The sequence below is a fragment of the Lissotriton helveticus genome, chromosome 3_1, assembly GCF_964261635.1.
Source record: "Lissotriton helveticus chromosome 3_1, aLisHel1.1, whole genome shotgun sequence".
Taxonomy (NCBI): Eukaryota; Metazoa; Chordata; class Amphibia; order Caudata; family Salamandridae; genus Lissotriton; species Lissotriton helveticus.
Genome location: NC_136061.1, coordinates 6,953,844 through 6,976,225, shown reverse-complemented (window position 1 = coordinate 6,976,225; position 22,382 = coordinate 6,953,844). Strand labels below are relative to the sequence as shown.

Sequence of the window (22,382 nt, the reverse complement as noted above, 5' to 3'; positions counted from 1 at the left end):
TTCTGGCCTGAAGCGGTCAGACTACCTCACTGCTGTGGAGAGCATCGTTAGGAGTCAAGACACAACAGAGAGGAAGCTCAGCCTGGTCCCCAGAGCATTGTGGCCCCCAATGGATTTCTTGCCTCTCCACCCGTAGGTGGCCAGCATGCGGTGAGTGGATCTGACGTGAGTGGCACACTCACCCCATCCACTTGCAAGTCAAGCACAGCCTGTAAGAAAAGGTGTGTCCCACAGCACAGGGAAGGCTACTACAACCCGCTGGTAATGTGGGAGCACTGTGGGCCCATGACGGAGTGAATTAAAGGCTGCACTTAGCTCAAGGCCACCAACTGCATAGCGCCCGCCCCTGCAGCTCTGTGGCGATGAGCATGGCGCTGGGGGGTAGAAATCTGTTGCATCTGCAGCGAGGCGGGATACGCCTTTCCCTGCACTGAAAGCCGGTACTCCCAGCCAGGTGACAACAGAGGTCATAAAACAGGCAGGAGCAACACCTGTGTGCTCGGTAGTGAATTAAACATGGCCCGTAGTATTAGGCAGATTGCATGTATGTATTGCGACTTATATAGCGCACGTATCACCCGAAGGTATCAAGGCGCTTGCTTAGGGAACCCGTCCTGGTATTCCCCTGTGAGATACCCCGGCAGGGTATCCACAAGGTGAAAGCCAGGCATCCCGCCGCGAGGGGCCGTAGTGGAGATTAAGCAAGCTATTGCCCAGAGTCGCAGAGTGTGACCCCGTGAGTCGTGTAGGCACCGGAGCGAGAATTGTCGAGTCCGTGGAATTTTTGAGCCCGAGACCCGCCGAGGCGGGGAATCGAACCCTGGTCCACAGCCGATCTCAGCTTCCGGGTCTGCCGCCTCTAACCACTGAGCCACGCTTCTCCATGGCCCCAAAGATAAATAAGGAGTACCGCTCACCAGGAATACTGTGCGAGACAGCCTTGACCAGGCCCGCCCAGCGTTGCACAGGGCCCCGCAACTCCATCTCCATTCCTGCACGATCGCCCGCTTTAGTCAAGCCTGCTCGGCTGGGAGAACATTGCACTGCAGTGCCACCTACTGCACATCTCCGGTTACTGCACCGTGTGAAGGGAGCACTTAGCAATGTTAAAGCCCACAGCCTCAGAAGAGCTGCACTCGCCTGCAGAAAAGTGACAGAAACTCCCCCACAAGCAATATTCTACATGAAAAGCAATGTGATGTGTTAAAATAACTGCCCTTCAAAAAAAAAATGAAACAAAAAAAATCCTTCCCCATATGAAAAGTGTGCACAGCATGAAAGCCTCAGCTGCGCTGAACAAAGACAAGGGGAAGAGACTGGTAAACCCCTGAGAGACCCAACACACACAAAGATACCTCAACCAAGAGAAGCATTACGTAGCCAAACAAGGTCCAGCAAAAGTAAGGAGAGCGATGGTGTCCTTGCCCCAAACAGCAGCCGAAATATCATGAGAGAGACAGACAGGACTGAAGAAGAGTGCACAACATGCCCCAAGGAACTGCCTCTACCTTCGAAGGAGAAAGACCGTCATACCTCGCCAAGAGCCCCAAGAACCTCAAAGCTGTACCAGCATTAAGCAGTCATGAGCAACAAAGCCCAAGAAGGGAAAGCAAGCCCCATAGTACGTGGAGGACGGGCACAGAGCGTTCAACTCCCACTGGCTGTCCGATGCCACCTCAAGCAAGGGAAATTGTGCTACCCACCCTTAGTGGTGAACTGCGCCCACCACAAGAAAGGAGAGCGTGCACGCCGAGGGCCAGTTTAGGGTGCCCACACAGTGGACGGAGGCCGCAGAACCAGGAGTGCGCAGGAAGACTCACCAGCAAATGTAACGGCACTGGCAGGTGCCGTGAGATATTGGCATCTCCGAAAAGAAGCACTGCTGAACACAGGTAGAAGAGCATCTACGTCTCCACTGCCCTAGCGAAACCTCGCAGTGGACCGAAGGAAACAGTGTCCTCCCTCATACTGACTCACGACAGAGTCTGCAGGGACCCAAGACAGGCAAGTCTGGAGTCGCACACTTCATGTGGCAGGCTGCCACAGCAACAGGCGCTCCGACAGCATGGTCACACGTGACCAGACGTCACAGCGCACAGCAGACAAGGAGTCTGTCATGCAAAGTGACCAGTCCTGATAAGCACACTGGAAGAAAGGAAGAAGCATCCGCCACAACAGCACAGGCCCGAGGTGCAAGCACAATGTTCTCGAGCGAGGAGACTCACACCACTGCAAAATCCCTGAGGAGGGGATGGCGACCATGAAAGTCCCCAAGAGGAACAAGCAAGTCCTACCGACAGGACAGGCCTGCAACTTGCCTGCAAATTAAAAGAAAAGACCACCACAAGAACGACGCGACCTGTGAGATGTCCAGTGGGGCCAACATGAGGAAGGTGGCAGGACGTCACATCCAAGTGAAAATCTGGTCGGAAGAAGGAGGAAAGAACAGTGGCATGATGCCACAGGGTAGACAACCACCACAGGTGCCCAAGATGGAACAGAGGAGAGCGAAAGGACCAGGACTCGCACCAGCACTGAGGAAGGTGTTCATCCACACAAGCCAGCCACCGGGGTGCAGAGACGTCACTGGAGTCAGCTCAGTGGGAAGACCGACCGTAAACCACTCGCAGCGCAATCTGCGTCCTGGCCCCACGCTTCGTAGTTCGACCGTCCTCTCACCTGTCACCAGATGCCTGGTATCGATAGCACCTGACCTCGCAGTGAACCTGCCTGCAGACAACGGAGCAGTGAACACAAAGTCCCTCACTCCCTAAGGTCACCCCTACAGAAGATCACCGCCTGTCTGCCCACTGAAGAAAACTAACTTCCTGTTACCACCTCCCAGGTGCATCATCACCAAGGAGCATTGCACTACCCAAGTGAATCCACACACACCCCGAACAACCGGAACTCAAGGAGGCAAATCACCCAGGAACAGTCTGTACACCCCAGTTAACCTACAGCCTGCCGAAGTCGAGCACACCTGGCCATTGGAAGATCCGCCCTTGGCGACTACACAAGACTTGGCTGCGGCCCTGTTGGGAGTTCTGCAGCGACCCCTAAGTGTGGCCTACAAGACTGCCCACACAGCACATGTGGTCACGTGGCAGTCTGGGGGACAAGGGCCTCGACGGAGTTCCCGTGGAAAGGGAGTCCATGTAGGAGAGATGCGTCAGCCGCAGCTGCACGCAAGGCGCAAGAAATACGAAGGTCACGGCGGAAGACTGGTCACCCACAAGATCACCAGAGGGAGGCGCAGAACCCGAGTCCAGACTGCGAGGAGGCCAGTCAATGACACCACCCTTGGAAGCTACATGAGCGACTTGGCTTTGAATCCATTGGCAGTTCTGCAGCTACGCCTTTGCGTGGATCACACGTAGCCCTGCACGGTCCCATGACAACCAGCAAGGAACGCCATCCCAGAGGCTCCAGTGGCAGAGGAGGCCAGGCAAGAGGGGCAAGTCGAAAGTCGCTCAGCAGTCAGGAGTAAGGAGGGTCACTGAGCACGCCACCCTCACAGGAAGGCCTCACCCACAGAGATTGTCTACGAATCCAAAGTGGATTTCACCACAGCTCCAGTTGCATTGACACTGAACTTTTGCACATAGACTTCAACACCGCAAGACCAGGCCAGTGTAAAGAGCATCGCCTAAGCGACTGATGGAATCCCGACCGAAGCTCCAGTGCTGCCTGGCTTACAGCCTGAAGAGACTCATTTGGTGCTATGTGTTGTTTATTTGTTTTCTTATAGGATGGACTTTTTTTTCATTAAAGTTTGAGAGGGATGTAGTGTCCGGCTGGATGCGGTCTAGTGTTTTACCCTGTTAAGCACAAACTAACACCCACCCATCACAGGCGTCACAAGTCAGGTGACCCTGTCAATAAAAGCGACTGGGCGCACGTGCCCTAGGGCAGTTACAGTACCATACTCAGTGTCTGTGCAGTCATTAAACTAGTATGTGGGCCTAGTCCCCAGGATACCACAACCCAATCGCTGAGCGGTCCTGGGACTTGCCAGAAGAGCTGCGTGCACATCTCCCTTCCTGGGTCAGGTCGTCAACACTAGGAGTTTAAAGTTGTTGGCTCACCTGAAACTTTCTCCGTCTGCGTTCCTGGAGGGCTGTCACCTCTGATAGCTCCGCACTGTTGTAGACCGCTCCATGGGGATGGGCCCGCCCGCCCTCATCATGTTGAGTCCGGTCAGGCATGTGTTGTAGGTCTGGAGCTGATGTTTCAGAATCAGCTTCTACTGGGATGCTGCAAGTTCTCCGTAATCTATGTGTACAGCACAGTTGCATGAATTCCAGATATCAGGAAGGATAGTAGGCCATGGGCTGCCAGGTTCATGGGCGCTCCATCATTGTGCTGCTATCTTTATCGGCACCAGGCAATACCCCCATACTATGAATTATTGTATCCTGATACTTTTCTTAGAGGGTGGTGCTGTCCTCCCCTGTCTAATGTAGCTATACACATGACCTATATTGAATTATTTTCCCTGAATCTTCTCTTGCAGAAACATTGTATTTAAAACCCTTAAATCATTAAACACAGTTTTTCAGCATCCATTCTGTCCAATTCTTAGCAAGTGCCAGAACAGAACAAACTTGTTGTGGAGAGCCACACCCAGTAACCGATAGGGATCATTAAAGTATAGACAGAATCAAAAAGACTTTCCTACTCATGAACAACTAACACTGCAGGCAATAAAAAGAAATTCAGCCCTTCACAAGTTCTTAACTCACGATTCTTTCATCTAATTTTCTCCTTTGGCTGAGCATCTTTCCTCCTCATGGTATGGGCCACATTAAGACCCCTTACATGACTGATCCAGCTCTTCGAGACAATTTATACCTTCACATCAGTGGTCCAACCCCTCCACATTGTGTATACCTTCACATCACTTGTCCAACCCCTCCACATGGTGTATACCTTCACATCACTTGTCCAACCCCTCCACATAGTGTATACCTTCACATCATTGGTCCAGCCCGTCCATATGGTGTATACCTTCACATCCCTTGTCCAGCTGATCCATATGGTGTATAGCTCCACATCACTGGTCCAGCCTCTCCACATGGTGTATACCTTCACATCACTGGTCCAGCACCTTCACATGGTGTATACCTTCACATCATTGGTCAAGCCCGTCCTCATGGTGTATACCTTCACTTTATTGGTCCAGCCCGTCCACATGGTGTATACCTTCACATCACTTGAGCAGCCCTTCGAAATGGTGTATAACTTCACTTTATTGGTCCAGCACCTCCACATGGTGCATACCTTCACATCAATGGTCCAACCCCTCCACATTGTGTATACCTTCACATCACTTGAGCAGCCCTTCGACATGGTATTTGACTTCACTTTATTGGTCCAGCCCCTCCACTTGGTGTATACCTTCACATCATTGGTCCAGTACGTCCACATGGTGTATACCTTCACTTTATTGGTCCAACCCCTTCACATGGTTTATACCTTCACATCCCTGGTCCAGCCGCTCCATATGGTGTATACTTTCACATCACTTGTCCAACCCTCCACATGGTGTATACCTTCACATCATTGGTCCAGCCCCTCCACATGGTGTATTCCTTCACATACTTGGTCCAGTCCCTCCACATGATGTATACCTTCACATCACTGGTCCAGCCGCTCCACATGGTGTATACCTTCACATCACTGGTCCAGCACCACAACATGGTGTATACATTTATATCACCATTTAGCATCAATTGTAATTCGTATATATATTCAAGGTTGTCAACACAATGTAAACATTTACACCACTGCTCTACGTGTCAGAACTCCACATCAGACAATTAATCCAATATCAACCTTCAAATGTAATTCACGCTGTGTTGGTAAGAGAAAATATGCTTTGACCAATACTTGGAGAGATCTAAGTCATCGGCGGAATTCCTAGATGGCCGCCGATTAAGATGACGAGGTGACGGTCTAGTTGATATGCTCCTCCACAGGTATTGAGCTTTGGGGAAGCGCTAACTAATGCACACTTCACTAAAGAAGTTTTCCGAGTTCGACGAAAGTTTGCTGAGCTCCGAGATATTTTCCTCGTTCCTGTAGTTGTGGCATTTTTCAACATTTACTTTCCCCGCGTATTTAAAGATAGCGCCAACGGAAAGGATTTCTTAAAAGAAACCCACCGTTACCTGTCAAAGGAAAATTGCACTTCCTCGCAATTTCCTTCTTCAGTCTACCTTCTGGTAAGATCTTCAACAAGAAGCCATCATCGGCAGAGGTTCCTGAGGAGAAGAAGATAAACAGAGATAAGTTTATTAATGCTATATTCAATCTAAAGTCAATGATAATTTGAACCGCTCGTACTGGACCCGAGGATCTCATATCGCAAGTCACCGTCAGGTAGGGAGAGAGGAGTCAATTACTCCGTCTCTCAAGCTATCGTAACCGACTGACTGTTAAGGACCCAACTGACGAAGCCGTTGTTACACCGTGGAAGCCTATTGTACACTGTTTTGTGACTTGAATGGGTTCAACATTAACTTGTATTTACAAGAGGCATTTCGGGAAGGGCTATTTGATTAACAAATCATCTGATGAAGTAAGAAGGAGTTATTTTGTGCAGGACCAGATTCATTCAACTTGTATTGGATCAGAGTATTAATTGGTCATTTTGATTTGGCAGAGGATCTGCAATGAAGGTACTTATTGTCTAGCGAGACCTAATGAGAGTAGCATTTGGGTGGGGTGAAAGTGCTAATATTGTTTGCTTGTGTCTTTCAGATCCTTTGTCCCTGCGGTCCCTTCCCGTCCTATATCCCCTGCCTGATCTGACTTGAACTCAGTGTATATCATATTAAGTTCGGAACGATCTGGAAGTGGAACCCTTATAGCCTCATCCTGACCCTGAGGAGCAAGAGGAGCATTACAGAATTACACACCCAAGAATAGGTCGCTCCTCCTGGTCAGGTGGTGGCTATAATGGCGATGCTTGACGAGGTGATGCTAGCCTTAGAGGCCTTGCAACAGGAGTTAGCGTCCTCTAGATTGGAAACCGCTGCCCTAAGAGAAAGAGTGGACAGAGCCGCCCGTAATCCTTTTGACGTTAGCTCAGCAGCGTTGCCCCCTATACAGGTCTCAGTAGCACCCCCATACCCTTAGCTACCCCAGAGAGGTACACTGGTGATCCGCACGAAGTCCAGGTGTTCCTTACACAAATTCTAATGCATTTCTCATGCCGCCCGTCCTCATTCCCCACTAACCATTCACGGGTGGCTTTTGCTATTTCATACCTTAGTGGGGATGCTGCAAATTGGGCCGTACCATTAGTATGCAACAATGACGCGGTACTGTCAGATTGGGACGCGTTTAGAAGCGCGTTTGAGGGAGTGTTTGATAGAAGGACGACCTCCTTTAGCGCAGACAAGGAGCTGTTATCCTTGCGACAGGGGAGGGGGAATTTGGTCATCTACCTCACCAATTTCAACAGACTGGTAGCAGAGGCAGCTTGACCCGAGGAAAAACGCATGCCGTTATTTTATCAGGGGCTAAACGGGACGTGATAGCCAGGATCGATCCCCAACCCCGCACTTGTGCGGATTTAGTTAACCTCTCATTGCGTCTGGATGGGCGTATTCATGACAGAGGTACAGATAGTGGACCCAAAAAGCAGACTACTCCTAGCGATGCGGGAAACGAGCCTATGGAACTAGGGGCGGTAAGGGCTCCGTTATCTCGCACTGAAAGGGAGAACCGGCGCACACAGGGTCTGTGCATGTACTGTGGGAAGAAGGGCCACTACGTGCGTGACTATCCTTCCAAACCTAAGACGCAGAACCCTTCTTTTCGGCCGAAAATAGCAGCTGCGTCTAGTCTAGGAGCAGAAGGGGGAGTGTCCAAGAGCCTACGCTCTAATGAAAAACCAGGTATGAAGATTCCCTCCCTTGCTTCTGACCTCCCTTCAGGCACCGAAGCCCATATAGTGTTGCAAGGAAGCCTGGTAGTGGGTTCTCAGGTTCACGAGGTACTGGCTATGTTGGATTCAGGAGCCACAGGCAATTTCATAGATAGTGGCTTAGTCAAAATGCTGTCAGTAGGGGTCGTAGTCAGGGAGGTACCTGAAGAGGTGGTGGCGGTAGATGGAAAGCCGCTGAAATCGGGTCTGATTACCTCACAAACGGGGGTTTTGAGGTTGACACTGTCTGGAGAAGGGAAGCACCATGAGGAAGACATAGTACTCAACATCATAGACGCTCCACAGTACGAATTAATCCTGGGTATGCCTTGGTTTTGTAAACATAATCCTGAAATGAACTGGGCAGACAGAGTGGTAACATTTTCATCAGAGCTTTGCAAGGTACATTGCTTGAGAGTAGAAGAATCCGTAGCCACTGCTTTGGCTGCATCCTGGTGTGTGGCAACGGTGGTAGAACAAGAGATACACCTTCCCGACGAATACCAGAGATTTGCTGAAGTGTTTAGTAAGACAAAGGCTGAGGTCCTTCCCCCGCATTGGAGGTATGACTGTCAAATAGATTTGATTGACGACAGCGTGCTTCCGTCTTGCAGAGTTTATAACTTGTCTGAGCCAGAAATGATACGCCTCAGAGCGTATTTGGACGAATATATCAAGTTGGGGTTCATTAGTCCATCCAGGTCTCCGGCAGCCTCCCCTTTGTTTTTTATATCGAAAGCAAAAGGGGATCTGAGTGCTAGCTGTGACTATAGAATGCTGAATAAGAACACCGTCAGAAATAGGTACCCGCTGCCACTTATTAATGTGTTGTTAGACCAGGTCCGCGAAGCTGTGATCTACACTAGATTAGACCTAAGACGAGCATACCACTTGGTGAGAGTAAGACACGGAGACGAGTGGAAAACCACCTTTAAGACAAGGTATGGGCTATACGAGTATCTGGTAATGCCGTTCGGGCTGTGCAATGCCCCGGCGGCATTCCAGTACTTCCTGAACGAGGTGTTTTCTGAGCTGGTGGATGTCTCAGTTATGGTGTATCTGGATGATATACTTATTTACTCCAGCAGGACACAGGATCACTATCAACACGTGTGTGAGGTGTTAGAGAGACTCAAACAACAGGCCCTATTTTGCAAGTTAAGCAAGTGTGAGTTCGGAGTAAAGGAGGTAGAGTTCCTGGGGGTAAACCTAAGCCCTGCAGGGCTATGTATGACTGGATGCAAAGTAAAAGCTGTTTTAGACTGGCCTAATCCCAAGAATGTTCGCGAGGTACAAAGTTTCTTGGGGTTTGCAAACTTTTATAGAAGGTTTATCAGTGGATTCTCTTCGAAGGCAGTACCCATCACAAGATTGCTGAGGAAAGGAGCAGCGTTGAATTGGGACATTAAGGCAGAAAGAGCTTTTGGAGTATTGAAGAAAGCTTTCACGTCGGCCCCGATTCTTAGACACCCTAACTTGGAGGCTCCGTTCATAGTGGAGGCTGATGCATCAGACACAGCCATAGGTGCGGTTCTTTCCCAAAGGGACAAGGAAACGGGTCGTCTACACCCAGTGGCATACCTGTCTAAGAAGCTGGACTCAGCAGAGAGTAATTACACCATCTCGGAGAAATAGTTCCTTTCCATCAAAAAGGCCTTCCAAGAATGGAGGCCTTACCTGCTGGGAGCCCGTCATCAAGTCACGGTGTACTCAGATCACCGGAATCTGCAGTACATGCAGTCAGCCAGACACCTCACCCAGAGGCAGATGCGGTGGACTCTTTTCTTTGCGGAATATGACTTCCACATCACATTTCGTTCAGGTGTGGACAATCGCAAGGCAGACGCCTTGTCACGGCAGGAAAGCACAGATGATCAGGAAAGGCATGCACCTATGGCAATCATTCCTAAGGAAAAGGTGATCTGTATAGCGAGAGCAGAGGAGTTTCTCACAGAGATACGTCAGAATCGTTCTCAGGAACATTGGGAAAGATGGGCAAAAGGCGAGTAAGGACGGATAATAAGGGAAGGTCTACCATTCTTTAAGGGCAAGTTGTATCTGCCTACCCAGGTGCTACAAAAGAAGGCGTTTCAATGGTGTCACCAGTCTCCATTAGCAGGTCATCCGGGAATATCAAAAACTATAGAGCTGTTGCAACAACACTTCTGGTGGGAAGCCATGACGGTCACGGCCAAGAAATGGGTATCAGAATGCGAGAAGTGTGCCAGAGGAAAATCGGACCTCACAAAGGCCAGAGGAAAACTCAGGCCGCTGCCCACGCCACCTTATCCTTGGCACACCATCAGTCTAGACTACATCACCGGTCTACCCACTGAAATGGGCAAATCAGCGGTGTTAGTCGTGGTAGACAGCCTGACAAAAGTGGGGCACTTCGTGCCTTGTAGGAACTTACCAACGGCGGGACAGACAGCGCAGCTGCTCTTGAGTGAGGTTGTTCGTCTCCATGGTCTGCCTCCGGTGATAGTATCGGACCGGGGACCTCAGTTCGTGGCTAGCTTCTGGAGGACTTGCTGTAAGGCGCTACAGATCGAGGCAGCAGTTTCCACATCGTTCCATCCACAGAGCGACGGGCAAAAAGAGCGTCTAAATCAGACTCTAAAGAAATATCTGAGGTGCTACTCGGAGGAGGCCCAAGAGTCCTGGGTCTCAATGTTGTGGTTGGCCGAGCTCTCATACAACAACGCGGTACACTGCTCCATAGGAGTCTCACCCTTCATGGCCAATTTTGGGTATGTCGCCAAGATCCTTCCAGTAGTGGTCCCGGCGGAAGTGTGCAATCAACCAACGGTCCAAGCTCGTATGAAGACTCTGTTAACCTTACATCGGAAACTGGCTGGGCACCTCCAGAAGGCTAAGATGGTGTACAAGACATGGGCAGACCGTCAGAGGGTGGATGGACCAGAATACAAGGTGGGGGACAGGGTGTGGTTGTCCACCAAGAACATTCGATTCAAGCTCAGGAGTGTTTTTCATCCTCGGTTCATAGGCCCGTACGAGGTGGTGAGGAGAGTGAACCCCGTTGCTTACAAGCTTCGTCAGCCAGGTAGCCTGAGGATACACCCAGTGTGCCACTGTGGTTTGTTAAAACCGGCGCGTCCGGCAAGAAGGAGGGCCCCTCCTCCCATAGTCACTGCAGATGGGGTGGAATACGAGGTGAGGAGGATTCAGGACTTCCAGTATCGCAGAGGAAGGTTGTGGTTCCTGGTGTCCTGGAAAGGATATTCGGAGGAGGAAGATTCCTGGGAACCAAGCAGCGAGGTGCATGCCCCCAGGGCGGTTTGTTCCTTCTACGTGAAGCATCCGGGTAAGCCGGGTTCTAGAAGGCACTGGGACAGGGGGCCTACTGTCATGATCTAGCTAATGCGCCTGCCAAGAAGAAAGAAAAGGAAGCGCAGTAGCAGAAGGGAACTACGAGTCCCAGAAGGCTCAGGGGGAGGAGGAGTAATTAAAAGGAGGAAGCGCGCACCACGGCGCGTGCGTAATTTGTATCATTTCGGTGAATCACGTCGGAAGGCGAGGGAAGCTGCCCAAGCCAAGAGACTGTTTTGTAACCTCGGAGAACTACGGAGCGAGGATCCGCTCGTACTGGACCCGAGGATCTCATATCGCAAGTTGCCGTCAGGTAGGGAGAGAGGAGTCGATTACTCCGTCTCTCAAGCTATCGTAACCGACTGACTGTTAAGGACCCAACTGGCGAAGCCGTGAAGGTAACGGACTCCTCCGCCTTTTCATTCCGCCTCTTGAAGCAAAGAGGGTGGAATATGAACTTCTACCAATAGGTGACATTTGCCGTGGAGGCTGCTTGTGAGTTATTAGAGGCGCGTTGCTCCCCCAGTGATAGAGGAGTGCTCGCGGTGGGGTAAAAAGCAATTTGTTTTCACTTCCGAGGAAGCGTGATGATTCCCCTGAGAGGAGGAGCGCTAAAACCGTATGACAGTAAAGGCGGCGGTTGTTACACCGTAGGAAGCCTATTGTACACTGTTTTGTGACTTGAATGGGTTCAACATTAACTTGTATGTACAAGAGGAATTTCGGGAAGGGCTATTTGATTAACAAATCATCTGATGAAGTAATCAGGAGTTATTTTGTGCAGGACCAGATTCATTCAACTTGTATTGGATCGGAGTATTAATTGGTCGTTTTGATTTGGCAGAGGATCTGCAATGAAGGTACTTATTGTCTAGCGAGACCTAATGAGAGTAGCATTTGGGGGGGAGTGAGAGTGCTAATATTGTCTGCTTGTGTCTTTCAGATCCTTTGTCCCTGCGGTCCCTTCCCGTCCTATATTCCCTGCCTGATCTGACTTGAACTCAGTGTATATCATATTGAGTTCGGAACGATCTGGAAGTGGAACCCTTATAGCATCATCCTTAACCTGAGGAGCAAGAGAAGCATAACAAATTAGGTATTTAGGATATTAGTCAGACATTCATAATTCAAGTAGCTAGGAATTTAGGTTCAAGAGGATATCGTTTACAGATCCCTTAAAAGAAGAATGTCGGTTGATTAAAAGTCTACGAAGTAAAAACTAGATGGTAAGAGGTAAATTTATAAGACCATTTAAAAAGACAATTAAATTGGAATACCGAAGTAATCTTTAATTTGTTAAAACAGCTGTCATCATACTAAGAAGTGAAAAAAGACAAGAGAGCAAATAATAAGAAAAGAGAAGCAAGTTATCTGGAACATAAGATATAATAGATAAGATATAGAGATAGAGTATAGGTTAGGTTAGGAAATGTGTTAATGTATGTTCTTTGATATCACTGAAGGCTTCTCCAAAGTTTATGTCTGCGGAACAGACTGAGCAAGAGAAGCAGAAAGAACAGTTCTAGAGCGGTCTCCTCTGTTGTTTCTTATTTTATCCACTCCGCCTTCACCCTGGGGGTACCTGAGGGTCATGTTTTTTAACGGACTCTGGGGCATCCTTCGGAGGGAGTTGGGATATTAGCGACTCTGTTCCGGTGCAAGTCTTGGCGGTAAGAGTTTCACTTCCGATCCCTGACACTGAGTCTTCAGCATTATGTATATCTTCACTCGACTAGTCCAGCCCTTGAACATACATTTATATCACTGATCTAGGTATTCAACACCATGTATGACATCAAATCATGGGATATGTTATTCAGTCCAATCTATACCTTCAGAACACTGGTCCAGCCCTTCAACTGGATGTATACCTTTACAATTACATTTTGTTTAGTTCCTATAAAACCTATTTAAGATATGCAAGTTTAGACAACATATGCTGTAGGATTGGTGTCAGACTGCTTCTAAGCACCCATACCGAATATGTTAGCCTGTATACCAGATAACTCACAGTACCACTAGAAACTCCTCTTACCAAGGAGAGAATAGTTCTTGGCAACTATCGAACATGACAACCCTGATCTCTCAGGGCTATGGAAACAGTGCAATATTTTTTGCTCAGTCACTCGTGCTCACTTTGTCTCAGAGAGTTACACAGAATAAATGGTATAGATGTTTTTCAAAAAGCCTTTATTGATCTGGCGTTATTCTAGTGTAAAATAGGTGTGCTGAAATAACCATAAGACAGTAACCGATATAAAGGATTAGAAGCACTAGGAAAGTAAAAGGATGGTCGACTTTTACCATTAAGCTAAAGTCATAAATACAGGCAGGTATATATAATACTTGACATCAAAATGCGTACTTCTACGATGCAAGCCTAACTAGATGTACCTAGGTGTACGTAGCATATGTGTAGGTGTTCAGCAAGAATCCCTCGAGGATAAAGTCAACCCCATTACCTGAAGTGAGAGACTGTGTGGCCCCGTCTTGGTCTCAAGCTGGATACCCCGCAAGGGATGTCAGACCACTGCGAGCTGGAGTGTCTGCCTTCATGAACCTCAGCATATCGTGTCAGTGTGTCGCATGGAAGTCCTGATCTCCTCTATTTCAGTGAGATGCAATGTATATAAACAAACAAGTCTCCTCAGCAGATCTACCGTCCTGTGCTAGTGTCGGATGTAGGATGAAGTCACAAATGAACTTTATACATGGTTATTACGCAGGAGATAGTAGTCCTGCTGAGTTTCCAAGAATCCTCATGCATAATATATGAGGCTTTTACTAAGGAAAACCCAGCGTCCTGCGTGCAGTGGAGACCCGGGTCTAGTGGCTCAGTTGACTAATGCGTCTACTGCAGGGGCCTGTGTTCGACCTCATGGTCACAGGTTTAAATCCCGGCAGATCCACTCAGCCTTTCATCCATCTGAAGTCGATAAAATGAGTACCATTGAGTTGGGTAACAGCAAACGTCTGTTATTGAGTGCCAAGATACCCGTAGTGATGATCGTGTACTTTACAAATACACATGTTATAATATTTTATTTAAGTAAAAAGTCAGTCCCCAAAAACTATTATGCAGTTACCAATAACTCTGGGCGGAGAACTGCATGCCGCTTGCGAACTTTGCATAATTTTATGCATTCCATGTTACGTTGAGCTGGCAGAGTTCCAAAAAATAATGCTCCACATAGTAGAGCACAGTTTTTTTCCCTCACCTGCGTTCCCCAACATCAAGTTGGCAAGCATGATCAAGGAAAATCTAGCTCCGGGCGAAATTTTTCATAGTTTGAGATCATTAGCAGCAAGTCGGTGAGCATGAGCATCTAAAATCAACCTCCTGGCAAGATTTCTCAACGCGGGCTGTCTGATTTCTGATTGCAAACGGTCATCTATGCTTGCGACCCTCGTGTTGAGAAACTTCCTGTTCCCATTGAGAAAGCTGCTGCTCGAGGAAAAATCCACTTGGTGGCAGAAAGGAAGAAGTGCCCGCTTGCGGTGTCAATGATGCAGTTCGCGATGATTGCACTATGCGGACAAGCACCTGACAGTGAAAATCACTGCGAATGGCATTTATCTTAAGAAACTGATTCACTTGCAGAGGTCCGTGTGATAAAGTTTTTTTGCTCAAGCGAGGAAAATCCACCTCCCGGCAAGATTTTCCCTCATTGGCATTCGTTAATATCAAGTTGGTGAGCACGAGTGGGGAAAATCAACCTCCTGGCGAGATTTCTCGACGCAGGCAATCAGATTTCTCTTTGCGAGTGGTCACGTATGCTCTGACACTTGCGTTGAAAAACTGCCCGTTTTCATTAAGAAAGCTGCTGCTCGAGTAAAAATCTACTCAAGCGGCAGAAAGGAAGCAGCATCCGCTTGTGCTGTGCATGATGCAGTTTCCGATGGCTGGACAGTGTGGACAAGCACCTGGCACTGAAAATCACTGCGAACAGAATTAATCTAAAATAACTCCACCACTTGCAGAGCTCCACATAGCGCAGCAGAGTTTTTTTGCACTTCGGAGAGTCTCGCGTAGCGGAACTCAGTAAACTCTGCCCAGGCTTAATTACCACCCTGTTTGATATGCCTCCATATACACACTGTTTTAACACCATGGTGGAATTATACCTGCAGTTTACGAATTTGGTGCTCGTGATCACTTTCATCTGCTTCTGTCGACTGATTATCGCAGCATGTGTATTTTATACAAGAATAATACTGGTTCAATAAAAATATTAAAAACGTCCCATTGTGTATTCAGTATATTTCTCTGAGAACAAGAGTGCAAAAGTGACTGAGCAAAAGTGTTTTCTAGATCTTTTTCCACAATCCCTGAGGGGTCAGGGTTGTCATGTTTAGTGCTTGCAGATATTCCACATCCCATAGAGGTTTGATATGGAAATACTACTAGATTCCGGTGTACACCTCCCACACTGGAGTCACTGGGATTTATTGCAGTGCAGGTGATGGGGACCTCCTTTGTGAAGTCACCTATGACGCTGTAAGTGACACTCCACGTGATGCTGTGTGTTGTTATGTTGGTGATATTTGGGAAAATGCACATTTAACAAAAGGTTTCTTGGCACCATCCAAAAAGAGGTTGATCTAACAATTGCACAGACTGCCAGAGTGGTACTGATAATCACCAAAGTGTGAGACTGTGTGAGACTGGTAATATCTTGCGAGCCTCACTTGGGTTCACATGCAAAGGCTTACGGGAAGAGCCAGGCTTCTAAGGATCTTCTGAAAGGCAGTGAATGAATGGTGTGCAGACCGAAATGGTCCTTCCTTCTAATATAGATGTGACAATTCTTGGATAGACAAGAAGAGTGTAGAAGAGGCCCTTAGCGTGTGAGATGGAGAGTATCATATACCGGTCTTGGAAATAAATGAAGGGCCAAGGCTATTTAGAGCTTTGAAGACAAACAGAGTGCCTTAAATTGCACCCTAAATCCAACAGCTAGCTAATAGTGATGTTTAAGTGAATGGGTGGCATGGACTGTTTTGGGGTGTTCTGTGCAAGGCGTGCAGCTTCATTCTTGAAAACCTGTAGCCTAGGCACCCCTGTAGCCGGGAGACACGGGTGCAGTGACTTGGAATAATAGAGTTTTCAGATAATGCAGGCTACAGTACCATATTGAGCGCCTCAAGCCTTTAGAAAGGTGCTGATATCCTAATATGTCTCAATGGAAATATGCAGCTCAAAGCCATGAGGTTTTATTGCCTGTAGCACTGTCTTTCTAAGTGGAGTAGATTGATTTTGTGAGTGTAAGTTCATCAATAAACCCAAGTGCCGATTACGCCTTTTCCTATCTCATTCCTTAGTCGAAGGCACCAGTTGGACAAGTGCATCACTAAGCAAATATGAAGCTGCAAGTTGTAGCCTAATTAAGGAATGATCAGATCGTGTACAGGACAAAGACCCTGTCCCTTTAATATTACACTTCCATATTGTATCCAAAATATAACCTGAGGCACGACTAGGAGTATGGATCCGTTTGGTGAAATATCGAGGCAAGAGTAGCTTCAGAAATTCATTATCCTCGACTCCTACCTTAAAATTGTCTTCCTGGTAATTAAAATCCTCAATTAAGATCAGGTGAGTGTGGCTAAGCAAGAGAGACTAGAGAAGATCAATGCCAGGGCACCCCAGAAGCATTTCCAGTGATCACTCATGGGCCTTGCTGTAAAATAGGTGGAGTCTTTGCCAATGTCTCCTTCTTTGTCCCACATGATGTCATCAGTGATGCAGCTTATGAGCTCATCAATGGTGTTCTGGTCAGTGTCTTCTGTTATAACAGACAGGGTCCTTTGTTATGCTGGTAGACATCGCATTGTTCTGCACATTGCCTGTGCATTGACCTGACCTGTTGGGCTTTGACAGAATTGCATGGCTTCATTTCACCAGGAGTTCTTGCTAATAATTCCACAATTGTTTGAAGTGTTATATAGACAAACCTTGCCTTTTACCCTAAAAGACTGCCGTGCACATTGTGTAACTGTGTCAGTCTTCCCATGTACCTGCCATGTGTCCATGTGTACCTACTCTGGCACTCGGATGTTTGCTGATGAAGTGGACTCTTTGATGTCTATACATTGATTCCCATACTGAAAGGATACACATTGCAGTAATGTCTGACCCCAGAGATCTCTGCAACTTTTTCACCATGACCTCAGACAGCAGAGCACGCCACAACCCAATGGATGGTAACAATAAGCACAAGAACTCCCACTCAGCATCACTTTCATTTTCTGAGAATTGTTAATTTGGTGGGTAATACTGCTTTAAACTCTTTGCATAGAATATTGAGTAGAATGTTTTTTCATCAGTCCTTGCTGAGTCTGGGGCTCTATTATACAGTATCCTTCTGCCAGTGTGTGGATGTCAAGTGTCTGTAGCCAGGGTGGAGAAGCCTCTTGTTGGGGAGATGAGGGCTTGCAGAGTCCTAAAGGTGCATTTACTGTAAATGTTTATTCTGTGCCAGCAGATCTCTACAATAAGCATCTTCTGACCTGTTCTTAGGACTGGAATAAGCGAGGATAACCCCATTGGAACAGACTGGGAACAGCTGAACTTCAAATCATTCAAGATCAAACACGTGTCAGAAGATATGGACCGGCTCTGGCTTGTCCTCTTTGATCAGAAGGTCTACACATGCGCTCTCTAAATAAATCGAAAGCGAGTGAAGAGGTCCCAGCGTCTCCAACCACCATCAGTAAGATTCACACTGCCTTGACATGTCCTCCTCTCTCCTGCTCCAGGTCATGTGTGTCTCTCATGGATCCCCTGTCCGGATGCCTCTCTCTCTCTCCCCTCCAACCTCCATTACCTCCCTCTTTTTTATCACATTTTTATACTGTTTCTTCTCCCGCTGCATGTTCTTGACCCAATGAATTTCCTTTCTACAATCCCACTCACACCATCTGTTGATGAGTCAATGAACTCTGCAATAAAAATCTCAAACATTTAAAAAATAAAAGTCAGCATTAAAGTTTATGGCAGAAGGACTCCTTACCAATGAACCTGTGTGTCTCAAGATCTTCCACGTTTGATGGTTGTTCTTTGATCTGACTTCCACTGTGCATGTGGGTAGAAGCAGTTTACAAGCTCTCCAGCGGCTCTTTGCTTGACCAGAGAATACATTGAAAGTGGGTGGAGTGTTTTGAGCCCTTTATACAGACCAGAGAATCCATTGAAAGTGGGTGGAGTGCTGTGAACCCTTTATACAGACCAGATAATCCATTAAAGGTGGGTGGAGTGTCCTGAGCCCTTTATACAGACCAGAGAATCCATTGGAGGCGGGAGGAGTGTCCTGAGCCCTTTATACAGACCACAGAATCCATTGGAGGTGGGTGGAGTCTCCTGAGCCCTTCATACAGACCTTAGAATCCATTGGAGTTGGGTGGAGTGTTGTGAGCCCTCTATACATACCATAGAATCCATTGGAGATGGGTGGAGTGTCCTGAGCCCTTTATACAGACCAGAGAATCCATTGGAGGTGGGTGGAGTGTTCTGAGTCCTTTATACAGACCAGAGAATACATTGGTGGTGGGTGGAGTGTTGTGAGCTCTTTATACAGACCGGAGAATCCATTGGAGGTGGGTGGAGTGCTGTGAGCCCTTTATACAGACCACAAAATCCATTGGAGGTGGGTGGAGTGTCCTGGGCCCTTTATACAGACCAGAGAATCCATTGGAGGTGGGTGGAGTGTCCTGAGCCCCTTATACAGACAAGAGAATAATTGGAGGTGGGTGGAGTGCTGTGAGCCCTTTATACAGACCAGAGAATCCATTGGAGGCAAGAGGAGTGTCCTGAGCCCTTTATACAGACCAGCAAATCCATTGGAGGTGGGTGGAGTGCGGTGAGCCCTCTATACATACCATAGAATCCATTGGAGGTGGGTGGAGTGTCCTGAGCCCTTTATACAGACCAGAGCATCCATTGGAGGTGGGTGGAGTGTTGTCAGTTCTTTATACAGACTGGAGAATCCATTGGAGGTGGGTGGAGTGCTGTGAGCCCTTTATACAGACCGGAGAATCCATTGGAAGTGGGAAGAGTATCCTGAGCCCTTTATACAGACCAGAGAATATATTGGAGGTAGGTGGAGTGTCCTGAGCCCTTTATACAGACCAGAGAATACATTGAAGGTGGGTGGAGTGTTGTGAGCCCTTTATACAGACCAGAGAATCCATTGGAGGTGGGTGGAGTGTCCTGTGCCCTTTATACAGACCAGAGAATCCATTGGAGGTGGGTGGAGTGTTGTGAGCCCTTTATACAGACCAGAGAATCCATGGGAGGTGGGTGGAGTGTCCTGAGCCCTTTATACAGAACTATATGAGTAGATTGTGAATGCTAAATACTTTGCATAGAAATTGTCAAGCCGGTCCTGGTGACCCATGGAAAGGCGGTCAAGCATCCTAAAGTATTTTCAATGTAATCTTTACTGGAGGAAACATAGCTGTCAACTATGATGCAGACTTGATAACTTTAGTGAGGTAGGAAGGAGGCAGTGGCATAACAAAAGCCCCCGCAGCCCCTGCGGTGCGGGGTCCCCTGAGCGCTAGGTGGGCCCATAGAGGTGGCCTGAGAGCTCCAGACTGTGTCCGGGGCGAGGGGGGCCCTGCATGCACTTTGCAGGAGGGCCCCCTTGAGTTGTGGGGCCACTGGAAGGAGGCTACTGCTTTTCTGTAAAACTGCAACCCAAAAAATATTTGGAGCCATTTTACTTCGTTTGCGGAGGCCGAGGATTGATCCTGTTAATGAATAACCTCACAGGGCATGAATCCGCAGGCACAAAGAAGTGCCAACCAAAGGGGAGGCTAGAATTGTAAGCATGGTCAAGACTGGACTGGCCATTGTGCCACGCTGGCATTCCCCTGGTATGATCCATGCCCAGGGCTGCTATAGGATCAGGATGGGCGGCCATGACCCACCATGTCCCTGGGGCCCCATCATAGTCACTGCCCCCTGGAGGCTGAATTTGGTTTGACCATTTTTGTCCAGGATTGATATTTGGTTTTAATCAGACCCTGAGCTGCGTCACCTGAAATGTACTTCAGAAAAGTTCCAGTATATAGCAACAATGTCCCTTCTACCCCCCAGGATACAATATTTTGTGTAACTCCCACAATGGTTCACTCAGCAGAATACTAACTTACGTATGAACACTTCATGTAATAAGACATGGCCCTCTCCTTTTCTGTCTAAAATGGGTTACATTTTAAAACTCATGTACAGTTTTTGGTCTCTTTCAACACGGTGGGCTCCTAGTAGCAATTATTTCTAGTTAAAAGTATCCTTCTGAGACCTGAGGTCACCTTTCATATGTTTAATATTAGTGGCACACTGGCAGGCTTGAAGACATCCAACCTTAGAAAACATAAAATGTTTTGTACATTTTCTGTACCTCCAGATTTCCTTTTTAGATAATTGCAGTTTTCATAACAAAAATGTAACTCCAGTTTTCCTTTTTAGCTCATGTTGCACTAATAGCGATACACACAACAGTTGGCATGTGTGATCCCTGACCCCGAGAGGTGCATGTCCACCCTCATAAAACCCTTTGGTTGAGCCTGCACTCTGGGGGCATGCCACATAGCAACATTACCCATGGTGGGATGGGTGGCGCAGACAATACAACAGAGACACACATTAGTCACTTCCTTAGCAAGGCCTAAATGTTACCATACCCAGATCAATTTGGGGAAGTCCCACACCCCTACGCTGTACTGTTGTACTCCTGTCCGCTCCATTTACGCTTACAGGGGGGTACGAAACTGCTGCATGTTCCAGGTCTACCCCACTGCCTGCAGTGACATGGTAGCGCCCGCTGTACACAGCACAATGTAATGTGGAATGGCCTGTGGCCCTCATGCATACATAATGACCATACAGAGACACTTAGTAAGTCTAGGGAAATGACTATGCGCTTGTGCGCCTGGCCCCTTTCATTGCCAGGGTCACCTGTCCAGTGACGCCTGTGCTGGATGGGTGTTGGGTGGTGTAAACCATCCCTCAGGGGTTGGTTGGTGCTGGCAACAACCACAACAGTCGTCAGACAATCAGCAGCACAAGCTTTAAACTGCAAGGGCATGATGCAGAGGACAGAAGCAAACAGAAACAGGCAAATGGCGGAGTTGAATGCAGCAGACTCCTATTTACTACCATGTGAGTATCAGGTACAGGATGATGTAGACCACCCACAGCCCATGGGCTCAGATGCCACCAAAGTTCAACCAGAGAGTGCCCATGAATGTCGGGCCACAGAGTCAGTGGCTCCAGAGCTGGAAGGGGATGCAGTCTGCGATGAGGCCTTTACAATGACATGAACTCTGCCATGAAGAGAGCAGGACTCAGTTCCAATTGTGTGACCTACTCCACCACAGTGTGCGGCGGAGGCATCGGTCAGCAGGGACCCACAGCCACGTGTGGTAGGCATGCGCTGCATAGAGTCAGTGGCACCAGTGCAGTTGTTAGTAGTGTCCCATGATCTCTGTAAAAGTGAGCCTTTGCTCGTCCGGGCTGAAGTGCATCTTCCTCTTACTCCTCTCCTTCCTTACTGTGACATGAGCACTGCCATGAAGAAATCAAATCTCAGTTCCAAATGTGTGACCTAGTTGACCACAGTGAAGGCCAGAGGCAGCGGTCAGCATGGGTCAACCGCTCTTCAGCCAGCTTCTCCTGGATCTCTAACACATGACTTTGGAATGGCATGTGGAGGAGATATGTGGCTGACGATGCTGTGTCCTGCCTGAAACGGACTGCTTTGGATTGGTGTGAGGCCTGCAGAACCGCAGTGTAGGCCGTAGGCCGAAGATAGCTAGGGCCCACAGATTCGAGTAGTTGGAATGCTATGCATGGTGTTGGTGTCACCACATCGAAGGGAGTATAATGATTTTAACTCTGCCATAGTGTAATCAAGACTCAGTACCAAATGTGTGACCTACAGGTCCACTGTGTCAGCCAGTGGAGTATGTCAACAAGAAAGGAGTACTGCTGGCCTATGTCGCAGAGGCCATGATGGTCTGAGGAGGCTGCCAAGGTCGGGGGCCTAAGACTTGCAGCATGCAGCTTGCACCGGCACGTGGTGGGCCCTCCATGACACACACCGGTATCGAC

At 48.1% G+C, this 22,382-nt stretch overlaps 1 protein-coding gene across 1 annotated transcript in view; it reads left to right on the top strand.

Moving 5' to 3' along the window:
* LOC144824373 (fish-egg lectin-like) overlaps positions 1-18,260 on the top strand; it is a 73,085-nt gene extending 54,825 nt beyond the window's left edge. The window contains exon 4 of the mRNA XM_078683484.1: positions 17,787-18,260. Within this exon, the coding sequence (XP_078539610.1) occupies positions 17,787-17,931 (145 nt within the window). The 3' untranslated portion in view covers positions 17,932-18,260. The remainder of the gene's footprint in view (positions 1-17,786) is intronic.
* Positions 18,261-22,382: the final 4,122 nt, after the last annotated feature.